A 21,495-nucleotide genomic window follows, 5' to 3' on the forward strand; every position below is an offset into this window, starting at 1 on the left:
AAAACTGATGTAATACTAATTTATTAAGTGTTTTTATACTGAATGAACATAAGCAATACAGTTTGTTGTTTGGCTCGTCATACTTTAAACTCGATGTATAAAATAGCAATCAGCATAAAAACTACATAGTACACCACCCAAGAATAAAAATATAAGTTTAAAACTGACATCGACTTATCATTATTTTTGGATCAATCAACCAGACCATCACTCAAAAACTTAAGCTGAATAAACAAAAACAAATAAACAACAAAAGTGGATACTCTACGTAACATAATTTTGTAAAATACGAAAAGCTTATTATTCATTAATGAACTTCTTTGAATGTCATTTGCATCTTGGTGTATTGTACTCATGTCTATTGTCTAACACGTCCTTGCCTGATTAAATTATCAATCTAGCTAATGTTGCATATTAATATGGATGTATTAACTAACTAGCTTGAGTGGGTACAGAATATCATTAAAATCTAATTTAAAGCCTGGACAAATGCTTTACAATTGCCAGAACAATATGTACCCTTGACTAAAACTGGTGAAATATAACTACAAAGATTAAGCTATTATATATACAAAATGTTGCCAACGTTTTAAAACAACGTAGTAAACTACTTTGAGGTTATGTTTACTCTTGTATCCACACATTGTTAATTATTATAAGCTGATGTCAGTTAAAAATTCATTACAGTACAGCGAAAAAAATAATACGCAATGAAACCCCATTTGATTAAGCAGGCGGCAAACAGCTGTTTTCTTAGTTTTCTTTTCTTTTCTGTTTGCTTATCGCATGTTAGTGTTTTATAGAAACCAACAGCGAAATCAGCAGATTTCGCAAGTGAGAATGAATAAAGTGGAAATGAGCTTTTTTGCGCACTGTTTGCAGGTGTGGCTATTTGATCGTCTCCAGAGTAGGAAAAATCGTTAAATATTGATTGAAAGTCCTTTACCTTATATACGAGGTCCTGGAACCGTGACGACGTGTGCCAACCATAGCTCTTCCCGTCTGAGTCAGAAACGTCATCTACAGGTCCTGAGTCCACCCTCCTCGGTCCGTCCCCCAGCACCAGACTGTACCGGACTCTGCATTGGTGGTCGAACCCGGTACATCTGTTGAGGTACACCGACACTCGCCCGTCTGGAAAATAAACACAATTAGCAAACTTCCATACTTTCTCTCATTAGCAACTTTTATCATAGGCAAGTGGTGAAAGTAACTATATTTTTTGGAGAAAATTAATTTTTAAATTCGCAATAAATGTTAACCACTATTAGTACAGCAATGTGGGTTGGAAATTTTTTTTCAGTTAAAAGCACGTATCGTACAGAATTTAAAAATAAATTTTTCAAGCCATTTATATGAAAATAAGATTTTTCCTTTATTTCATGGGTTTTGTGGGAACATCGTCATTAAAACGTTTATACCAAGTGTCATCAAATTGGGCCTCATGTGTAGCACGTAGCTCACATCTACACACACGTACAGACATAATTTCGAAAACCACTTTTGGGGTTCAGGGTGATATTTTTACCGAAAACTCAATCACCAACATTTTGACGAAAACAGTACGTGTACGAAAACAGTAGTGTGAGAAAGTAAAAAAAAATGTAAACGATTTATTTCTATTGTTTAACACTCTATTTATATTTTATTTCTTTGAGGTAATGACAAGTGTGAAAAATCATATAAGTAATTAGGCCTACTTGGATGCTGATGAAACTGATCCTTAAGAATAAACACAGTAACATCATAATAAGAAAAGAAGAAAGGACTTTTTTAAGATAGCAGTGATTACTTGTATTTTTACCATATTGAATAATCGACACCATTAGTATTGTTTTTGTCTTTAAAGGAACTGTCTTTGGTCTTAATACTGGTAAATATTGACCTTTTGTTAAATTGCACCATTAATTTACAGCCATACAGATGCAATGAAGTGAAGAAAACGGGGATGTCAATATATGAGCTTGTTGTTTTTCTAAAATGTGTCTCACGTGCTTATTTATAATTGTTGGTGTGTTTGGCGACTGGCGTTTTGCAGTCCAAACGAACTATGAGACGGCAATAGATTATTCCATATATGAAAAATTCACTAAATAGACAAACAATAATTGCAAACAATATCACATTGTGTAACAAAACCACTATTTTTGATCCACAGAATAGTTATTAATTCTATTGTTCCATTGTAATTTTGTCTGGCGTGTGATAAATGGTGCTAATAATTGAAACGGATTTAATTGTTTCGTCGAGAATGGAAATGGTTTCCACACTGACGCCCAATGAATATGTGACTTAGGAGTGTACATGTTCGGTTTAACAGGCTATGTAGCGTACAATCATAGATAGAACATACTGTCTGAGTAAATTTCTGACCCTTATTGAACAGCTGAAGATTATTGTTATTGTACGATGTACTGCAGAGGTCGTGTTTTGTTTACAATTTGTTTCTTAGTTATTTAAGTCTATTAAAACCTCGTATGAGTAAATAACACAATCTAATCGTAAACAATAACTCATCTCCTAGTTATATAACCAACAGTAAAGTAATATAAACAAAATTTCGTCGATACTAGCGCCCAGTGTCACCAATGGCATGAAAAGTCCACTTGTTAGGGTAAGTCTATAGTACAAGTAATAAACTTTAACAAAGTAATTTGATTATTTTCTATATTCATAAGAATTGAGTTATTGTAATGTCATAAGCTCTCATTCTATTATTCTTGATGATTGGAAAGAGCATGACCTGACACTATTCTTATTTTACAGGTGGTATGTATACAGAATAAACATTAATGTTCTGTAAAATTAAATTTACGATTTTTATTTTTTTTTACTAAAATATGTAACAAAATAACATAATTTTTTTTTATTGGTTTGAATTTGATTTTAATACTGCTATTTTTTATTGAACCCCAAGTAGCTCAAGTAAATCAAAAATAAACATGCAGGAATTTTGTGGAGGTATAATATCGCAATGGGTGAGTATATTCACATACCAACGATTTTTAGGATTCCGAAAGTAACAATCAATAAATAAATGATTTATATTGCATTAGACATATAAATAAAAGTGTATATGTTACAGTTTTGAATGACCAACCAACTGTTAACCTCTTATCGATATATCGACTGATTGCAGGGTTCCAATAGTAACAATCGATACATAAAATGTTTATATTACAATATACATGTAAATCAAAGTCTATAGGTTACAGTTTTATAATGACCAACCACCTGTTAACCTTTTATCGATATATCGACTGATTGTAGGGTTCCAATAGTAACAATCGATACCTACATATTTATATTGTAATAACGTATAAATAAAAGAGTATTCGTAGTTGAAGTATGACCGACTGTGTGGTGCTCTATCGATATATCGACCGACACAGTAGGATTCCGATATCACCATCATTACAACGGTGTTTTAATCACTACGCTTATCCACCACTAAATCGCGTTGCAATCAGTACACAATTACTCAAACCACGCCATGCGGTTGGTGTTCGTGTTTCTCTGTTTAAGTTGCATATGATGAATTAAAGTTTTCGGGTATCATTTTATAAGTAACGATGGACGTGATCTTTAATTAGAAATTATAAATCAACCATCTGTAATGATGTTAAAACCGTGATTTCGGTTTTTAATACCTTCTAACATAGAGCAACTTGTATTAGATTAAACATGGTAACCTTTTATCTAAAGCAAAGAGTTTAGAATTATAAAATGTCAACTAAAATAATACAGAAAATTATTTTGCTTCAAAAATTCTGTTCTGTTTTTTTTTAGAATTTCACTGTTTTAAGGTGGTTATTGCTGTATTACCGATCCAACCGTTAGAGCAAGAGATAGGATGGGTTTGGGTTAACAATCCAAAACCAGTTGTTTTGGTAGTTGTATATAACATATAATGTGCAAATGCACTAATTCATCATTGAACCAATGTAAAAACCGTGCCTCAAAAAAACAAAAACATATAGTCTAATAACACTTGTAATAATATATTTACACTTACTTATTCTGTTGACTCACAAGAAGGTACAACGTAAAGATGGTATGCTGTGATCGATTTAAATTGTACATTCCGAACAGCATCAGACCCAATAGGCGAATCACCTATCACGGGATTGGATTGAGGATTGGAGTGTCAAATCGAAATCGATCACCACTTACCATCTGTTATATGTATTTACCTTCTTGTGAGTCAACAGTATAAGTTTAAATGTATACAAGTGTTAATCGACGTACATATATATTTTTTATGTAATTTAATAACATATACGATGCTGATCAAGAAGATATCATTGGTGCATTCATTATTAACATATATTGCTACGGAATTATTTAAAACCCTAAACAACTAACCTTGTGTTCCATGTTATCTTTATAAAAAATGTGTTAACCTTAGACTACGATTGGAATTTTTATAATTTCATATAACGCTTTCAAATTGAAATTGATGTTTTCAAATTTCCAAAGATAAAAGTCAAAAATTCAATATAGGAAATGAGTTTACTATCACAAATTATATGAGGTTTTTAATCCGAAATAGTCAAAATCACAAATAATTATGTTAAAAACTAGGCTAGTTTTATACCCCGATTATTATCAACATTGCAAAACACCTGTAAAACCTACAAATACACCAATATATGTAGCTTAGAAATTTACCTACCATGGATATCCTTTATTCCATTAGGGTAGAGTGCGAGGTTCCAATCGAAACCACCATAAGTGAAGTAAGTGGTCTCCATCTTGTTGGTCTGGGGTGGGTTTTTGGCGGGGTTTTGGTGGTGATTGCGCGGCAAGTGGTGGCCGAAGATGCTGCTGGGAACGCGGAAGTCTGTGTCGAACATAGTTCTGACATGTCCCATGCTCAGCTCCAGCTGGAACTCGCCGTTGTGGTCGGCAAAGTTGCGGACGTAGAGTTCACTGACGGCGATGTAGTTGCGGTTACCCTGCGCCGGGCATTCTGTCGTAAACTTGACCTGGAAACAAGGGAAGTAGTTTAAAATTTTTACTTCTCTGTGGTACATTGTTCTAAGATGAACAAAACTGTCTCAGCTTCCTATTTAAATAAATCATCTGTGTATAGTAGTTAATAAATATATGGGTGGTCAGTGGCTCAACTATTTGAGGAACAGTCATCGATCCGCTCTACAAAAAGATACATATTTTGTAACTGTGGTTTACAACACCTGCATTTTATACTAATCCTTAATGCTGTAGAGGCAACTAGCTCCAGATTTTTGTCGGAACCATCATCAGGCCTACAAGGTGTCAAGTAGTCACCTAATTTAAAGTAGCCAAAAGAGTTCAATATATAACATACACATGAGTCATGGGAACATAAACGGACATACTTTTACATGAATCACGAGATAAACTATGGTACTATTATAGAGATATATATAATAGAGATATATTATACTATTATGGTGGTATTATTATTATTTTTCTCTGCTTTTTGTGAATTGTGAGAATGCATGCATGCATGGGCGTTTCACAGTGAATGAGAGGTTATGTTCGTTCGGTCAAACCAAACGACTAAAGTTTCAGGTTTTTTTTTTTGTTCTTCTTTTTGTCAGTCAGCTCAGCTCGGCCGGCGCTGCCAGTGCCAGTCTGCTGTGCAAACAAACAAACAGTTCAAACATGGTCTACGAACCATGAAAAACAAAGAGGACCAAATATGAGCAATCCAAAAGAATTCCGTAGATTATAAAGAAATATTTATGTCACTACATTTTAGATTTTTTAGTGTGCTGCCAACTACTTTGTTTTAAGTTAAAGTGCCTGCCACAAACCGCCGTAGAAATATAGGACATTAAGAAATCTTTGTTCAAAAAAAGAAAAAAAAATGTAAATTATTTGTTTGTTAGCCTTATTGTATCAATTGGACCTCACCGACAAGTTTTATAAACTTGGTGAGGCCAAGCTGTTGTAATTTTCAGAATAAATATATTTGTATTTGTATTTGTATTTGTACATTTACAAAAGTGAACGTGACATTGAAGTTAGGTCTTTTTGACTACTTTCAAACTATGTGACTACTTGACTTGTAGACCTGCGGATGGCTCAGAGTAAGAACATAAACTAGTGTCTAGTACAGCAACTAAGAAGTACGGTACTATATGGAGGTATTGCAAAAATGTTTAACCATTATACAATAATTCAGGGGCTAAACAACTATTGAAAATGCAATAGCTTTTTATGGTGATAAAAGCTCTTTAAAATTAGGTCCAGTCCTTGGTCACTGGGCTTTAATATATTATCATGGCTAAAGACATAATCAGTTTATAATGAATATTAACAAGGCGTATGCCATTATTGTCATTCATTTGATATTCATCCTTCGCTTAGCTTCACGTTTTGTGAATCTAATAAATAACAGTTTGTCCATATTCAAAGGTAAACAAGATATCTTCCATAACTTTTTCACCAAATCATCTAGATAATTTATAATTGACACACCAATTATTGTAATACCATACTTAGTGATATGTTAATAGTATGTTAAGGATGATATTTCTTGAATTTGAATAATACAGTGCAGATTTATAGCCATAAAATGTATAGATGTATAATTAATGCATTGAGTATGCTAGATAAAGTTGGCAAACTTCATTTTAAGTTATGACTTAACAACGTAGCTATAAACTTTGCAACTTGCTGATGAAGAAATCTATACGAAGTTATAATGCTCTTTACACCCTTTTTAGCTTTAAACTAATACGTCGGAATGTACATTACACTTTTTTTATAAAATGCCAAATCTTATAAATATTATTTCATCTCTTATTGAGTTGTTTAAATGATAATGCTCTCAATTATCTTTCTAAGATCAGAAAGAAAACAGCCAAACCAATTAAATTAATTCATATAACATCCACCTGTTTTCCGGAGAACGCCTCATTGTAGCTGAAGTGATCTCTGTTTAGAAGGGTGAAGGTGAAGTCTACATACACCCTCATGGCGTCTGAGGTGCTTCTCCATACCAGGTACACGCCCAGCACTTTGTCTGTGCGGGAAAATGTGATCGCCCATCTTTGATGCCCGCAGGAGAACTCCTGTTAAATTAAATGGTATTAGTAATCTGACACTTACTTTCTCCTATCCTCTTACAACAACCCTTAAGCGGTGGGAATGAGTACTATAATGGTATGCGTAAAATCGAAAGATTTGCAAAGAGTTTTGAATTGTAATTTTACAGCAGTTGGGGTTGTACCATTTTGATTTGGGTTAAAAGGACTAAAACATACTAGATGTTAGTGCAAATCTTTCTAGTAGTTTCTTGAGTATTCATTTTTCTACGGGAAAATCACCGCAAAAAATAAGTGTGGTTTGTAGCTATTTACCCATCACCATACACAAACTCAACAGTTGGTCGGGATTGTACTCGCGCGCCGTGCGCGCGCCGGACATAGTGTGAAAGGACCAGGAAAGGGCTCATACTCCCATAGCCCTACGCCGGATCCGGCGGGCGCCTCACGGCGCGCGGCGCGTCGTGTGAAAGAGGCTTTACTGAGAGAGGCTTACTGAGTAACATTCTTTGAGTAACATCGGAAGCGAGTTGCATAATTCACCTAAGTGATGTAAAATCGCTCTTGTGTAACGTACAAGATTTTACCTGACCTGACAAAATACAGGGGGTTACGTATAATATTTTTCATTATCCATTTCACTCATATTCTAACAGCAAAATTCTTTTACGCACAAAAGCAAGGTTAGGAAAATACTTTAAGGCATAACAATAACATTCAAGTGCACATCTTATTTCTAGAGTTGAACGTCGTTGGCTCCATAGAGGTATATTTTATTAAGTTGAGCAATCAATGTTATTTGAATAGGTTTTTTATTACTTCACCGAGTAAGTTTTTGAAACTTCACTTCAATGAGTGAAGTAAAGAAGTTGTTTACATCACGCTTGAGACAGGGAAGTTTAACATGGTGGGTTAGGTCAAAGCTATAAAGCCTTTAGACATCCATACAGGTATTTGGAACTATTCAACTGACCTTGGATGTGATATCTCTTTCCAGGTCACGCGTGACTGATTTAGTAACTATGAACGTGAACACATGAGTGTCTGCGCGGTCCGGGATCTTGACAAACCTGTAGAGCAGTGCCATTCCGCTATCGTAGCATCATCACATCTTTCTGCAACAAACAGTACACAAACATTACGTTACGCTTAACTAGGTCATGCCTCATAGATTTAGTAACTAACTATGAACGTGAACACATGAGTGTCTGCGCGGTCCGGGATCTTGACAAACCTGTAGAGCAGTGCCATTCCGCTATCGTAGCAACATCACATCTTTCTGCAACAAACAGTACACAAACATTACGTTACGCTTAACTAGGTCATGCCTCATAGATTTAGTAACTAACTATGAACGTGAACACATGAGTGTCTGCGTGGTCCGGAATCTTGACAAACCTGTAGAGCAGTGCCATTCCGCTATTGTAGCAACATCACATCTTTCTGCAACAAACAGCAAACAAACATTACGTTACGCTTAACTAGGTCATGCCTCGTAGATTTAGTAACTATGAACGTGAACACATGAGTGTCTGCGCGGTCCGGGATCTTGACAACCCTGTAGAGCAGTGCCATTCCGCTATCGTAGCAACATCACATCTTTCTGCAACAAACAGCACACAAACATTACGTTACGCTTAACTAGGTCATGCCTCGTAGATTTAGTAACTATGAACGTGAACACATTAGTGTCTGCGCGGTCCGGGATCTTGACAAACCTGTAGAGCAGTGCCATTCCGCTATCGTAGCAACATCACATCTTTCTGCAACAAACAGCACACAAACATAAAATCTTTCCGCAAACAAATACAGTAGAAATCATACATTATTCAATGTCTATCTATGTCACATTTCACAGATCTTGTTAAAATAAACGTGAACATAAACTTTTCTGCTTCGTCTGTTATATGTGCGAGCTTGTAGTGAATTACTATTTTTTTATTGTTGTAGCAACATCGCATCCTAATGCACCAATCACCTCATATCTATTTAGGTTAGAACATAAAATCACACCATTTTCAACTCCTAAAGAGTATGTATAGATTATTATGTATTGTCTATCAATGTATATCTATACAATTAGTCAAATCAACGACTCGTATTTCATCAACAAACAATACAAACTTATATATTATGTGTATTACGTCTAGCTCGATTTAGATTGTGCTATTTAGCTTATGATATATGATTAAATCCTACAAATATTCAGTGAAAAAAATTCTACGTGTTGTACATCTAATTACCATTAAAAATACCATACACGTGTGTTTTTCTTTATCTCTTTAAAAATAATGGTGCAGGGGAATGGTGCGGAGGCCTACAACCACGCGAATGTAGACAAACACTAAAAGACTAAAATGTGTTTTTACAAAAATAAGGATGGTGGTATATAGATTTATAGAAAGCTATTAAACTTGAAGAATTCAAAAGGATAATAGGTGTTCATTGTAAGAAACTAGAAGGATGAGTAAAATATTCAGATTGTAAAATTATAAAATGTAAACATAATGAAATATTTTAGAAATCATTTAGGAATATCCTTACCATATGCAGCTCCTAAATAGCATGAATTGATATCCTACAGATATGACAATAGACAACAACTTATTTAACTAAGTTGAAAAGTAAGTCAAGAAAAAAGGTGAAGAGAAAAATTTAATGTTTGCCATCTGTGAGTTTTCATAATTCATTCGAGTTCAAAATTAAAAAAGCATTTATTCAACTGCAACAAATAAATGAGAACAGCTTCTAAAATGTGATAAATGTAGCTTCAATAAAACAGTGCTCCAACACGAGACTTATGGTTTGTTATTTTGTAAGGGAAATTTGTTTTTCGTCTCGTGTTCTTCGATTTGTTTGTTCGATCGAGGGTATTACGCCTTATCGAGTGTCATGAGGTGTAGTACTCAGTAAACAATAATTTCTGTGTTTAAATTTTTAACAACTCATAAACAAATATATCATTACTGAGAATTATCCATGCATTAATAGGCAGGTATGTTTCTTTTAGACCTTTTATCTCAGCTCGTGTGCATCGCAGGGAAAATCTATACATACTGTTAGAAATATATTTTCCTGTAGATGCGTAGAATCTCTTTATGGATTAAAATATGCTGAAAAATAAGGACAAAAATTAATTTAAATAACAAAAAATAATATCGCCATTATAGAATATAGGTTGCCATGCTGAGGACGAAATAACAACAAAATGAATACAGAAAATCAAAACAAATGGAAGAAATTCCAATCACATGGATTATTTACAGTGTGAGGTGAAAATAGGGAAGTCCATTACATATTTCTTTTTTCAAATTTTCTACCACTGAACGATCTCTTTTTGGTTAACAACAAATATACACTTTATTGATTACATCTGGAGAAAGAGACTGTGTTACAAGTCATTAGTAAGAAGATTCAATCTATCAAGGTGGAAAAAAGACAAAGATACCTATGGTTGTTATAAAATTACCTCCACGCAATGAATCATATTCCAAATTATTTTTTTTTTTCGATCTAAGAACAGAGATTCTATAATAATATTACTAATCGTGTTTATGCACTTGAAGAAATTACTTACGTATATGTCTAGTGTTTTTCTCAATGTAGAGTTTACGTATTCATCTAGTATATCACTTTAGATATAGATTTTTCAATATTATTAGCGATGAAGTTTGTTGTAATATGCTAAGGTGACCAACCTACGAGAAAGGAAAGTTTACTCAGCCTATATTCAAAATCCACCTACCTTTTCACTGTGTTTAGTTTTTAAGAAAGTATCCATGATAAATGAGGTAATTGTAATAATAGGTTTTGTGTGTTTTAAAAGCCTAAGGCTCTCCGCCTATCTCGCCACTTCATTCTCTTTATCCATTATTCACAAACTAAACTTTCCTCCGCTGTTTCACCCACATTGTGCTTGAGATCCTTGAACTTAAACTTTGTGAGCTCACAATATAACAATAAACCTGTGACTAGTAAGTCTGGCACCTCCATAGCTTGTGGTTTTATAAATCCAACAGTCTGCAATAGGTGTTAAGTAAATTAAGTATGAAAGTGTACAAAATGTAAAGAGTTTTTCAAGAAGTTTGAAATGGACTAAGCCTCTTTATTGAGGTGAACTTGATGAAGGGTTATACTCCTACGGTTGTTCTGTGATGGGAAACGCGCGACGCGGACGTGCCAGAGCGAATATTCCTTGGGCCTTTTTCACACAAAAATTGAAAATTCTCTGAAATGTAATTTGGAGTTCCAATATTGATGGCTGGATGAGTGATTGAACGTAATTGTTTCGTATTACGTAAGAAATTGAAAACATCCCCTCAATTTATAGATATACTATTTTTTTTACTTTTCACCTTTTTTATAGAAATGGCCTATACGTGTTTTGAGATTGAGTTGCATTCACCTACATGCTACATGCACCTACATGCATTGGTCTACATCTGAACGAATATTTTCAAACTCCAATAAAATCCAGGCCCTATAATATCTTCTACGTATTCTTTGATCAATGGTTACCTAAATCTTGTTATCTTTGTACTCTTTTTAGGTCGTATATTGGCTTTTTTATAAATATATACTACGATTATTTGTTTACTTTGCTATTTTGTAACCACCTAGGCAACAGAACAGACAAGTATAATGTTAAATATTGTAAAAATTCTATATTTTTAAATTGCTTAGTCATTGTCAAATTTAATTTTTTTTCAGCCACTTTGCTGATTGTCAAAACAACCTTGTTAAATATTTCAGAAATGTGTTAATCGAAATTTTTGGGGGTTATAAAATATTGTATTGAAGTCTAAAACAAAATACTTCACTTAAATCCGCTCAGTAAGATCTTTTCCAATTTTTTGGTCAATTGTACAAATTTTGGAGTAACTGAACTTGCTATGTATGACACTTTTAATAACTTGCCCCAAAGAAAATTGTGCTGAAAAAATATGATTTTTATTTCAAAGAAGAGTGTTTAACAGATATAAATTCCTTGCTGGGGAGTGTGCTAAGGAAACAGTTCACTTCCTTATCTAATATTAACTGGACCATAACTCCTTGAGTATTGTTTTATTAAGTCTTTCGTTTTATAGGGCAGTAAAATGTTTTCTTACTTCTGCACAACCAACTTTGCGACTCAACACTTGACGTATGCTTTTACATTTGTTTTATTGTAAATAAGTGTACGTTTTAATTATTTTTCCTGAACTAGTATAATTGGAATATAACCTCTGTAACAAGTTGTCAAGGTATTTAGTACGACATCCAATCAATGACATAAAGACATCATTTTGGAATGGGAAATCTATATATATACATAATACGTATTTGTACAGACATCACATTAAAATAAATGGATATGCATAAGCTGTATGAATTTATTGTTTTTATTTTTTGTTTGTGCTTTACGTTTTCCTAAGTTAACCCTTGGTTTCTGCTACAGAAATGATTGCAAATTCATGAACCGATGATATATTAATAGAAAATTAACAGTGCGATACATTTTAGGTTTGTTTCTATAATCAATGATAGGTGTATACAAGTTTTTACAGTAGATTTAAAGAACCACGGTATTGTTTGGTGCATCCTTATACTGTTACAGAGCACGGGCAGAGCAACTAGTTTAACTAATGGTTTTCAAGATCGGGTTTCTTTCATAAAAATATAAACAGAGTACTTTAATCTATTAACTTGAGAATGTAAATCCCAAAATAGACGATTTTAATTAGTTAATCGTAAATCGAGTACATAAAACCTATAAAACCCAACCGAATTAAAAAACCACTAGAACTTGATATGTACGTGTTAAAACAAAATTCCGGACCCTTAGTTACAAGTGATTACAATCAAACAACGAATTAAAAAATTCATAAAATGTTTACAATAAAAGTTGTTTTTTATAGTAAAAAAGTGTAATATAAAAGTAGTTTTATAATTTTACATTATTATAGATCATCCGACCTATAACATATTATTATAGATACTGTAATACAATCTATAATAATCTATATTATTAATACGCTAAATAAAACTTTGAAAACAATAAGGCATTTTGTTTTAAGATTTAACCCCACATATTATATACACCAAGATTTTCGTCTAGGTGTGTGGATTTGCAAACTGACCTTACTTGGTTGAAATGAAATATTAACTATTTGAATTTGGGTTGGGTATATTACAATGGAAAAAAGAGAGAAAGCCTTGATAATTTGATATACTAAAAAGAAAACTGAATTATAAATCTGCTGCATTTCTTGATCAATCATTGAAAGAGCCGATTTGAAAGCTATGGAAACATAAAAAAGTCAGAGAACACCACCAAGTTGAAGAAATAGAAAAAATGTTATTTTTTTATATAATCGTTATTATGGAAAACCTAATGTGGCTATAATACATTTGTAGAAAACACTAAAAGACGGGATCAGCTTTATAAAATGATCAGATATTTACAAGAAATGTTGATTATATCGAACTCTTATGTACTAACTTCTTATTTAATACTTCGCAATTGCTCGAATTCGAACAACATGTACACTAGTATAAAATTATAAAACAACTGCTGTTAACTTTCTTTGTTCAACACCTGATTCCTGAAATTCTGATATTGGTTTTGCTATCTCTGCTACAAAAAGTTTACTTTTTACTAGCGTAAACAATCAGCCAAATGACATTGTGTTGCCATGGTAACAGATGGCGCTGATGTGTCGCCCCACTTACCCACTTACCTTACACAATGCCATGTTTCCAGCCCTGAAGTTAGCGCTAATTCAACTCATGTTCTTTGTCGTACTTACTTCAGCAGCTTTTAGTTTTAAAAGATGATTGATAAATTATAAAATGATGAATATAATGATTTAGACATACTATATGAGCTAAATAGGGTAAAATAATTTATTTTGTTATACAGGTTAAATTTGTGCACCTAGGTTAAAGGCATTCAACTGATTAACCTAAATAAATTATTTTACTATCATTGAAAACATTTATATATAATTAACAAGAGCTTGAACCGATCCATCGCCTAAACACATCAACAAAATTCCAGTTTCATTGAAAATACAACACGATTTGGTAAAAACTATAAAAATAACTTTTTTAACAAAATATGCGTAAAATCAATCATATTTCACAGATCAAAACAAGAGGACAAAAATGACTTCCACGAAAGAGTTATCAAGCTTAAATCAAATTGAAGTTTTAATACGCCTCCAAAAGATTACTTATACATGTAAAGCAGTCTCAAAAAAACCTTCCAAACAAGTGTGAGAAACCTGTTGCTGGCACACCCATTGTTCTCAGTCCAGGAGTTTTATAAAATCCCAAGTAATATTGTAAGTAGCTTTTTTAAGACTTGAGTGATGTTTGCAGTTTGCTTTTATTTATTTGGGTTTGTAGTTAGCTGCATGGTTTTGTCTGCATGGTGTGCTTTGTTAAGATGCAAACTGTATTTGTTTCTGTACTTTTTCTTTTCAAAGAGTCAGATTCTTGAGCTACCTGACATTCGAGCAAATGTGAGTATATAAGCCTATTTTGCGTGCTGTGTTTGCTTGGTTTTTCTTAGGTTAAGTTTTTGCATAATGATTGTATATATTGACAATTGTATTTTTTGTTGACGATGCCCATTGCATTTGTACAATGCTTAAAGGAAAAAAAATAAATTCATTTCATTTCATTTCATTTCATCTTACAATATTTGAAAGCGTATCTAGAATTTTCATAATTATATTGAAATAATCAAGGCATTAATAACAAATTACTTATACTTTGTTACTAAGATATTGACAATGTTTCACTAAGTATTTTAATAAACGTTATTTTCTTAAATTGCATTTTTTTGTTACTGTGGGTTCATATTTTAAACTGACATTCATATAATTTGCCGTAAATTTTATTTTAGATTCTCATTACAATTTTTCCAATTTCCCAGCCTTACTAACAAAGAATCTTCCATTTATTCTATTCTTTGACTATTCAAGATGGGATTTAAAATTTCAAAGGCATCTATAAACATTAAATTTAATTAAACACTATGATATCTAGAGACTATTTTGTCCAAACCTTTGGCGAAAGTGTAAAAACAAGGGGAAAACAAACAAATAACATTAGGTTGCCATGGTAACTAGATAAATGTCAGGAATATACAAAGCTACACTTTCTTTAACACTGTTTCACTTTTACGGTTATTATATAAGGTTTTATATTCAAATTGCCATTATCATACTGATATGGAAATTTTAAATTCAAGGAAAATTAGTATGTGAAAATCCGAAAAAGTTGTTTATGATTAATGATTTTTCCAATATTTATAATTTTAAATAGGCCAACTCTGTTTTAAGTAGGCCTGTTTCAACCAGGACAATAATTTATTTTTATAAACTTAATAATTATTTGGTTCAAATACTTAGTTGCTAATAGTTAAAACACCAAATAAACCTTTGAGAAAATCTTCAATTTAACTCTAAGTCTGAAAACTGAAGCAGAAGTTTGTAACTTTATCAACAACTCATCTGTCATTGGGCTATAAATTAATCATGCTATCGAAATCAGACTTTAGATAGCCTTTTAAAAACTGGATAAATTTAAATGATGTAGATAAACATAAATATATAAAATATAAACATAAAGAAACCTATTTTGATTTGCACAACAAGATGCGAAGCAAACTCAAATAAGTAACAACAAATTAATTTTTTTCTTAATGATGAATTCTGTCATAATTTATGTTATATAATAAAATACAATAATATTATACGTACTCGTAATATGCAATATTTACATATAATCGTCATACTGTTTTGACTTTTCTCTCAAATCATTACATTTTCGAAATACAATTACATGAAAATACAATGTTTGATACATTCATCAATAACTATGTAATAAATATAAATGTATAAGAAAAAATTTAATAAAAACTTAAAATTAAAAACAAATTAAAAAAATAATAAAATAAAAAACAAATAAATTGTGACGTGCAATAAATAATACAATATATAACTAGTGAATAAATAAATATACACAAAATGTCTACAGTAAGTGGTTTGAGAAATTTTGGGATTATTTAGGATTGAAGTGAAGTTAATGTTTTGAGCAAGTTACAGGAAAATTCCTGTTGTTTGTGTTTTTCTCTAAATGGGCCAGCAATCAGTAATAGCAAATGAACTAATCCTATAACTAAACAACTCATTAAACACCAGTCATTTGGACTGTTAAGTTCTCTTTAACGGATTGTCAATTTACACAAATGACTTTTATTACAATGGTTTGATGACAAAACTATCAACTTACTTTTTCATTTCTGGTTCTTTATCGCTACCGTCTCTGTAACAAACAAAATATTGTTAGTATATTAATATTATTATTGCATATTGTAGTATATTATAGTTTATCAGTATATTAAAAATCAAATATATATTATATTAAAAATAAAAATTTCCATAAATTAATTAGGAAAGATAGAATAGGCTAGATATAGATAATTTGATGACTTCTGAATTTAACCTATCATTTAGATTTTGCATCAAATACATGGTAGTATATTCTTTGTCTGTGTTCGATATTATGTTGGTATACAAATGAGTAATTGAGCTTGTTAAGTTATGAGCACCGTTTTCCATATATTAATTATTAACTAACTGATCTCTTTCCATCACTCTTAAACTGGCCTCTATTCTGTCAGGTATCTCCAAAATTTAGTTGACAAACAGTTTTAAGATGGCTGTATATAGGTTAATTATGTAACATGGAATATTAAAATTGGGGAAGATAAATAATAATGCAAACATTTTATTTATCCTAATCAATACTTTATCCTAAACAATATAATTAAATAATTTTATGTTAACAGATATGATTATAGTATCTATACAAATGAAGAAATTGTATTTATGATTAGGTGTGTTTAAGTAATAACAAATTTAGAAAAGATCTTTCCTTTTGTTTACAAATCATATACAGTAACACAGCGTAATTTTTACACCAATAGACTTAACATTACTAAGTTTATTGTCTCCACGTATTTTACAAATTGGCATATTTAACTCGGGCTTTCTGCAAGTTTTCAGTAGGTCAACACATAATTTAACAAAGTGGTAGGAAACTAGGGTAAAAACAGGTTACGCTGTCAGCATGAACATGGTTTCGGCATTAGAAGGTTAATCTTGTCTTGTTTTTACTTTGGTGAGCTGGAAGATTGTGTATGCACACAAAATATTGGTACTAATCTGTGTAAACAAAATATTAATGTAAGTTGTCAAATAGCTTTAAGTAAATCGGAACGAATAGCTTTTGATCAAATTATAAGTAATCTAAAATGCCTTTGAGATTTGTCATGAAACTTAAAATTTAGTATCCTTAGAGACATGTTGGTGATACATATTAGTACACATTAGAGACATATGTATTGTTTTCTCTTGACTTTACATAATGTAAAAACACTACGATATTCAAACAAAACATGAACATAACACATAAACAAATTATATATGGTAAATTAACGATATCTGGTTGTAGCAACGGGTTCAAGTTCGGCCAATCACCATTGGATTTTAGCTATGTGCTAGTCCCACGACCCTCAGAGAATAAGGCAATGAGTAAAACGGCCCAGGACTGGAATCAAACGTCCTCGGATGTTATGTTACGTTGAAATTATACTTAGCCACTTTAGAAAACTACATAAAATTCTATAACGACCCCTTATCTCAGATTATAATATATTTGCAAATAATTGTAAAGCTAACATGTTATGTCTTTTGTTATATGTATATATTCTAGAACCAATACAGTGTCATAAAAACAACTACAAAGTTTTGAATACAAAATATTTCTTAAAATGTTGTTGTTTTAATCAAAAAATAGAAATGTTAATCATTGTCATTATACTCACAAGATTTATGTTATGCTAAGTAATAACTAAACTTGAACAACAAGCTGTGAATTCTGTCATAACATTGTTAACAAGATTAGAGGTTATGAGACCAGAATTGTTAATTACTCCTTGTTTATCTCAGCACATAACCTTATAGTGTACTAACTAAAATGAATTATTTATTCCTACAGGGTTTAAAAGATTATTTTTAATAATATTGGCCATGTTAAAATTATCAATGATGAATATTGTCGATAACACTTAAAATCATTGTGTCAGTAGTACCATTTTTAAAATTTGGTGGACTTAACAACTTGAATTTAATTAATTATTTTAGCTGCTATCAGTTGACTTGCACAAAGATGGTTAGTTTCTGAAAGCATATAACTAAAAAACAACTTTAAATTCCTCTGGATGAGGTGTAAGCTTTAATACACAGTACATGGAAAACACCATATTACTCTTTTTTATATGTGCTATCTTTGAATAAGATGTTAGCAAAATTAATTTCAAAGAAAAAAATAAGGTGCATTAGTTTATTGTAGTTGATTATAAAAAGATGTTTGAAGTGTAAGTTGATTAGGAAACTTAAAGTTCGCAACGTCTTATTTTTAGTTTAATTTTTGGTTCAACAATGTTATAATATTTGTGTAGATTGTAAATAATTGAATTTGACTATATCTTTACTTAGTTTCGTAGTTAATTAATTACCTATAAGCGTTTAGCAATAGGTATATCGTTGCAATATGATATTATAATTCTAGTTCTAATCTGCTTGTTATTATTGTTATTCATAAGACTGAATTATTGCCTGTATCATAAATGTATTTATTATTACTGTATAAATGGCGTTTACCGTTGAAATAAATGAAATGACAAGAATAATGTGCTGTACTCTAAACAATTTTTATGGGTCTATTTTATTTCGGATACATTAAGTTGTATTAAGCTGTATTTATTAATCCCATGATAATAACTTTGATTGATGTTATTCTTCGTTCAGGCATAAGCCTTCTTTATTTAGACAATTTAGGATTCCCTAATTTATTGATAAGGAACAGGAAAAAAATATTGGCCTGCATCTGTTTTAATAAACGTGTTATAACTACTGACTTGTTTTATAATCCATTTATTACAAAATATTGGTTTTTATTTTCCAAGTACATTTGACTCTTCTACCCAAACAGTTTTCATAATGTTGTTAGCAAATTAAATGTATCTTCAGTGAAATACCAGCTTTCATCTGAGTTATTATTGATTATTATGATGGGATGTAGGCCTACCTGAAGCACTCACTATGAACCCCAGTTGTTAGCAAATATTGAGTAATTTATCATCGATTGATAGTTAAATAATTTTGCTTGAAAACTCAACACTAACCATCGATTTTGACGGGTTCGACCTATTTACATGCAATATATTATTATACAATTATTTATTAAAGTAAACAACTACTAATTATTTGAATTACACCTTGGTCTGTGAGAGAGGAATTTCATATCTATAACACTAAGCCTTGCTTGACTCTGTGGGGCTTCTTGTCTTGTTAAGACTACAATCCGTTGTAAACAAGATAAGACTATTGTTCACGACTCTCTTTCAAAAAGTAATGAGACTTTGTTGTGTAAAAATATATAGTTACACAATTGTTGTTAATTGGGATAGTTTCTAAAAGATATTACAAGTTTCGTGTTTGATGATACGTGTTAAAAACTTAGAAATGAAAACACGTCATTGAAAACTATGCCTAGCTTGTTTTTCCTTACATATATTTTGTGTAGTCAGATTGATTTCATATTTTTGTTTAGATATGTTCATGACTAAAGATAAAAGTACAGGTATTGAACAAACTTATGACTATCATTTATTAACGTTGTACTGGTTTATGTACGTATGTATGTAACTAATTCCTTTTTGTACAAGTTGATTACTGAATGAATTTAGTAAAAAAAATGCAAATCAAAATTAAATACAATATTAAATTTTTTAATTATCACAAATATTTATACAAAATGTTATATATTTATTGATACAAATATAAAAAAAAAACTTTTAATAACTTTATTTCTGATTGAATGCAAATTTGATATTTGACCGTTAAATTTTACCTTTAAAGGGTATTTTGTATATTGCAATAGTATCCTGATATGACTTCAAACTACAGACAGTTGTTTATATTTTTTTAGATATTTATTTAAAGAACACACCATATTGTGTTGTTAGAAAAGAGAAAATTACAAAATAATTCATTTGATAAACTGGTAAATAAATCACCCACTAATTTAACCCAATCAATATTTTGACGCCATAAAAACGACACGATACAGGATTGTCTAAAGTTTATAAAGAAAAACCTGATTGATTAGAGACACAGTAGCTTTAACTTTTAACGTAATCTCTTTTCTAAGTGCTTTGTCAATGTTAACGTTTTCAAAGTGATGAACCCTTTAAACATTTCATGATGAAACTTAAAGGATAAAGTTTGGGACAGAGATTGAATATTGCAGGTAACTCTACATAACTAGATAAATTATTGATAAGGAAAGATAAATGTAATTATGTGATAATTAGAAACTACGAAAAAAGAGTTTACTACAGTTTAATGTTTACGAAAATATAATTGGTGTACGTGTGATTTTTTTTAAATTGTTCCAAGTGAATTTTAATCCATTGTTTTGTCCTAAACTACCGTCCAAAATCTATTTTACCAGCTTTTGATAAGTAAGTTATTGGAGCAATATACTGCAAATAATTTGACTGTTCACCTAGAAAGATTTAAAAATACGAGTATGCCACCATGGGGGGGCGTATATCAGAGGAAGAAATTAACAAACTAGCTACTTTTAGATTTTACAGATGTCGTAATGAGCCCCTTTGCAAAGGAAAAGAGCTCAAGTAAGGCGTTTGATAATTTAAAGCATGGCATGATTAATTGCAATGGCTATGTATAATGTACGCAGCAAGTTGACAAATTCAAGACTAATTTCTTAGCTATATAAAAAATATTAAATTATTGGTATGAATTTAAAGTACAAAGTGAGAGGAACAAAATCTTGAGGAACGGAGCACCCCAAGGTAGTTTATTAGGGCCTTTTTATACCTGTTGATTGATATTCTCGATCTAAAATATTACAATGAAGTATATGTATGTAGATTACGCTGAACTTATATTATCTCATGACATTCAAGAATCTGACAGAAAATGCAGAAAGATTTCTTAAGTTTAACCATGTGGTGACGTGTCAAAGGTCTAGCAAGAAATGCTAATAAATTAAAACTGAAGGTCTAGCAAGAAATGCTAATAAATTAAAACTGAAGGTCTAGCAAGAAATGCTAATAAATTAAAACTGAAGGTCTAGCAAGAAATGCTAATAAATTAAAACTGAAGGTCTAGCAAGAAATGCTAATAAATTAAAACTGAAGGTCTAGCAAGAAATGCTAATAAATTAAAACTGAAGGTCTAGCAAGAAATGCTAATAAATTAAAACTGAAGGTCTAGCAAGAAATGCTAATAAATTAAAACTGAAGGTCTAGCAAGAAATGCTAATAAATTAAAACTGATTTACATACTTGTACTGTCATATAAATACTCAA

At 31.3% G+C, this 21,495-nt stretch overlaps 1 protein-coding gene across 1 annotated transcript in view; it reads right to left on the reverse strand.

Annotated features, from left to right (window-relative positions):
* Positions 1-21,495, reverse strand: part of LOC128997017 (uncharacterized) — a 93,393-nt gene that overhangs the window by 68,211 nt on the left and 3,687 nt on the right. The window contains exons 2-6 of the mRNA XM_054422595.1: positions 16,323-16,355; positions 8,014-8,155; positions 6,891-7,067; positions 4,676-4,988; positions 947-1,134 (exon numbers count right to left, since the gene is read on the reverse strand). Coding sequence (XP_054278570.1) covers positions 947-1,134; positions 4,676-4,988; positions 6,891-7,067; positions 8,014-8,127 — 792 coding nt within the window. The 5' untranslated portion in view covers positions 8,128-8,155; positions 16,323-16,355. The remainder of the gene's footprint in view (positions 1-946; positions 1,135-4,675; positions 4,989-6,890; positions 7,068-8,013; positions 8,156-16,322; positions 16,356-21,495) is intronic.

This window comes from Macrosteles quadrilineatus, unplaced genomic scaffold (assembly GCF_028750875.1).
Source record: "Macrosteles quadrilineatus isolate MER2022 unplaced genomic scaffold, UCM_ALF_1.0 Scaffold_6__1_contigs__length_79288215, whole genome shotgun sequence".
Lineage (NCBI taxonomy): Eukaryota > Metazoa > Arthropoda > Insecta > Hemiptera > Cicadellidae > Macrosteles > Macrosteles quadrilineatus.